Source organism: Penaeus japonicus, unplaced genomic scaffold, assembly GCF_977035675.1.
Source record: "Penaeus japonicus unplaced genomic scaffold, GWHDUDI00000001_assembly GWHDUDI00000004, whole genome shotgun sequence".
Classification (NCBI taxonomy): domain Eukaryota; kingdom Metazoa; phylum Arthropoda; class Malacostraca; order Decapoda; family Penaeidae; genus Penaeus; species Penaeus japonicus.
In genome coordinates, this window is record NW_028234406.1 from 11,661,274 (window position 1) to 11,663,773 (window position 2,500).

Genomic DNA, 2,500 nt, shown 5'->3' on the forward strand with positions numbered 1-2,500 from the left:
GGAGCCATTCTTCGGGACGGCGAACAGCACCACAACCACGGTGTTCCTCGGCGCCACCGCCACGCTCGACTGCACCGTACATGACATCGCCAATGAGTCGGTAGGATGCTAAGGAGATGAATGTTCACACACTGAAACACATACACAGACACACACACGCTCACAAAAATGTGTATGTGCGTATATATATATATATATATATATATATATATATATATATATATATATATATATATATATATATATATATATTATATATATATATATATATATATATATATATATATATATATATATATATATATATATATATATATATAATATATATATACATATATATATATATATATATATATATAATATATTATATATATATATATATATGTGTGTGTTATGTGTTGTGTGTGTGTATATATGTGTGAGTTGTATATATATATATATATATATATATAGACAGATATATATATATATATACATATATATATATATATACAAATACATGTATACATACAAACACACACACACACACACACACACACTCACACACACACACACACACACACACACACACACACACAGACACACACACACGTACGCATACATGTGTGTGTATGTATATATATATATATATATATATATATATATATATATATATATATATAGATAGATAGATAGATAGATAGATAGATAGATATACATATATACTGAGATGCGTGCGCGAGTATCTATATTTGTGTGTATGCCATCATATATGTATTCACGTATGATCATATAAGTTATAATCATAAAATAAGATCACAATAGGCTCAGTCTCCCTCGTGTCACCAACGCTCTTTGACAAGAATGAAATCTTCGAAGCGACAGCGAGCGACACATAATGACTCTGGGTAATGAGACCTCGTTATGCGGTAATACCTGCCGATGACATTGCTTGTTCGCGTCGAAGGTATAATTAGGAAGTCATTTTCATCGTGGTATATATCAATTCATTAATTTGGACACTGAAGCTTATGGTATTCTCGTGATAATCAGTTTTATTGAGGTATATCATCGTGCATTGCATGATTACGTTAGGATATACAGAGTGTTATTAGTACTGTTGTATGTGAAGAGAAGAGTGTAAGTCAATTGCAGAAAGAAACCTTGGTAAACAATTAGAGAGAAGTATGTGTTGCAATTGATCAACAGCACACATGGGGCAGTACTCAGAAAGCAAGTATACATCATCAAGAAAAATAATCATTTTGGTAAGATATCATAACACCTTAATTATTACAATGATTGTGATTATAGATATATGATAGTTTAAGAATTAATTATGAGCATAACAATGGATATAATAGTTTGATAGAAATCACTGTCTGTTCTCATCTGAAGTGTAATGAAGGTATTAGTGAAGTTATGATAATGAGGTTGAGGATAATGATAGTGATCACCATCATTAAAGAAATGATAATGATGATGGTAATAATAATGGTGATGATAATGTAAATAATAATATAAATAATGACAATAATAACAATAATAATCATAGAGGTAATGCTAATAATACTGATACTGATAATTATCATGATAATAGAATTAACAATACCGGTAATAACCATTACAATAACAACAACATTATTAATAACAATAATAATGATAATAATAACAACATGTATAAGATAAAAAAAAAAAAAATTATGTAGCCTCATGTATATTTACATTTTCTTTCTTTCTTTTTTTGCCGATTTTTGCCGATTACTTTGCTTGTTAGCAGAAATACACAAAAAGTAATAATAACAACAGTAAGACAAAATGGTAATTATAATAAGTTAGATAAAGTTAGATACGGATTGCGAATGAATGTTATGGCGAGGAACCAACTGATTGCATTCTCCTAATAAACCTAATAAGTAATAATAATATCAAAATAAATAAATAAATGAGCAGATAAATGATAATTTATAATTAATTCGAAATAAATGAATAGATGCCAGAATAGATTAAAAGGAGTTCCGTGATAAAGATTGGATATACTGACGCTAAAGGAAGGTAATTAAGATTAAGTTAAGGACGGATTCAAGAGAGTTAGAAAGAAATTCTAATAGATTAAAATTAATATAAACTAATATCAAAGATTTGTCGTTTTTTGATGTTATAAGAGTGATGGTGATACTGGAATGCTTTTGTTATAATTATAATGTTATCATAATTAGGATTGTTATGGTGATTAAGATGAGGGTGATGAGGGTGAGTATGATGATGTTGACAGTATAAATGCCATTGGTGATTATGATGATCACAAAGTTTATGATTGCATGGATGATTATGGTGATGATTATGGTAATATTGAAGGTGATTATAAACAATTATATTATTAAAATATATGATGTTAATGATAGATATGAGGATTATCAGCATAATTAACGTTAACATCATTATCATTGTTACAATTATCATCCTTCTTAATACCATCATTAGTAGTAGTACTATCATCAATATTGCTATTGTTAATATT

General features: G+C 28.2%; 1 protein-coding gene across 1 annotated transcript in view; it reads left to right on the plus strand.

The window, feature by feature from the left end:
• Window positions 1-2,500, plus strand: part of LOC122246536 (uncharacterized) — a 51,313-nt gene that overhangs the window by 29,541 nt on the left and 19,272 nt on the right. Inside the window, exon 3 of the mRNA XM_043005167.2 lies at window positions 1-100. This exon is cut by the window's left edge and continues 340 nt beyond it. Within this exon, the coding sequence (XP_042861101.2) occupies window positions 1-100 (100 nt within the window). The remainder of the gene's footprint in view (window positions 101-2,500) is intronic.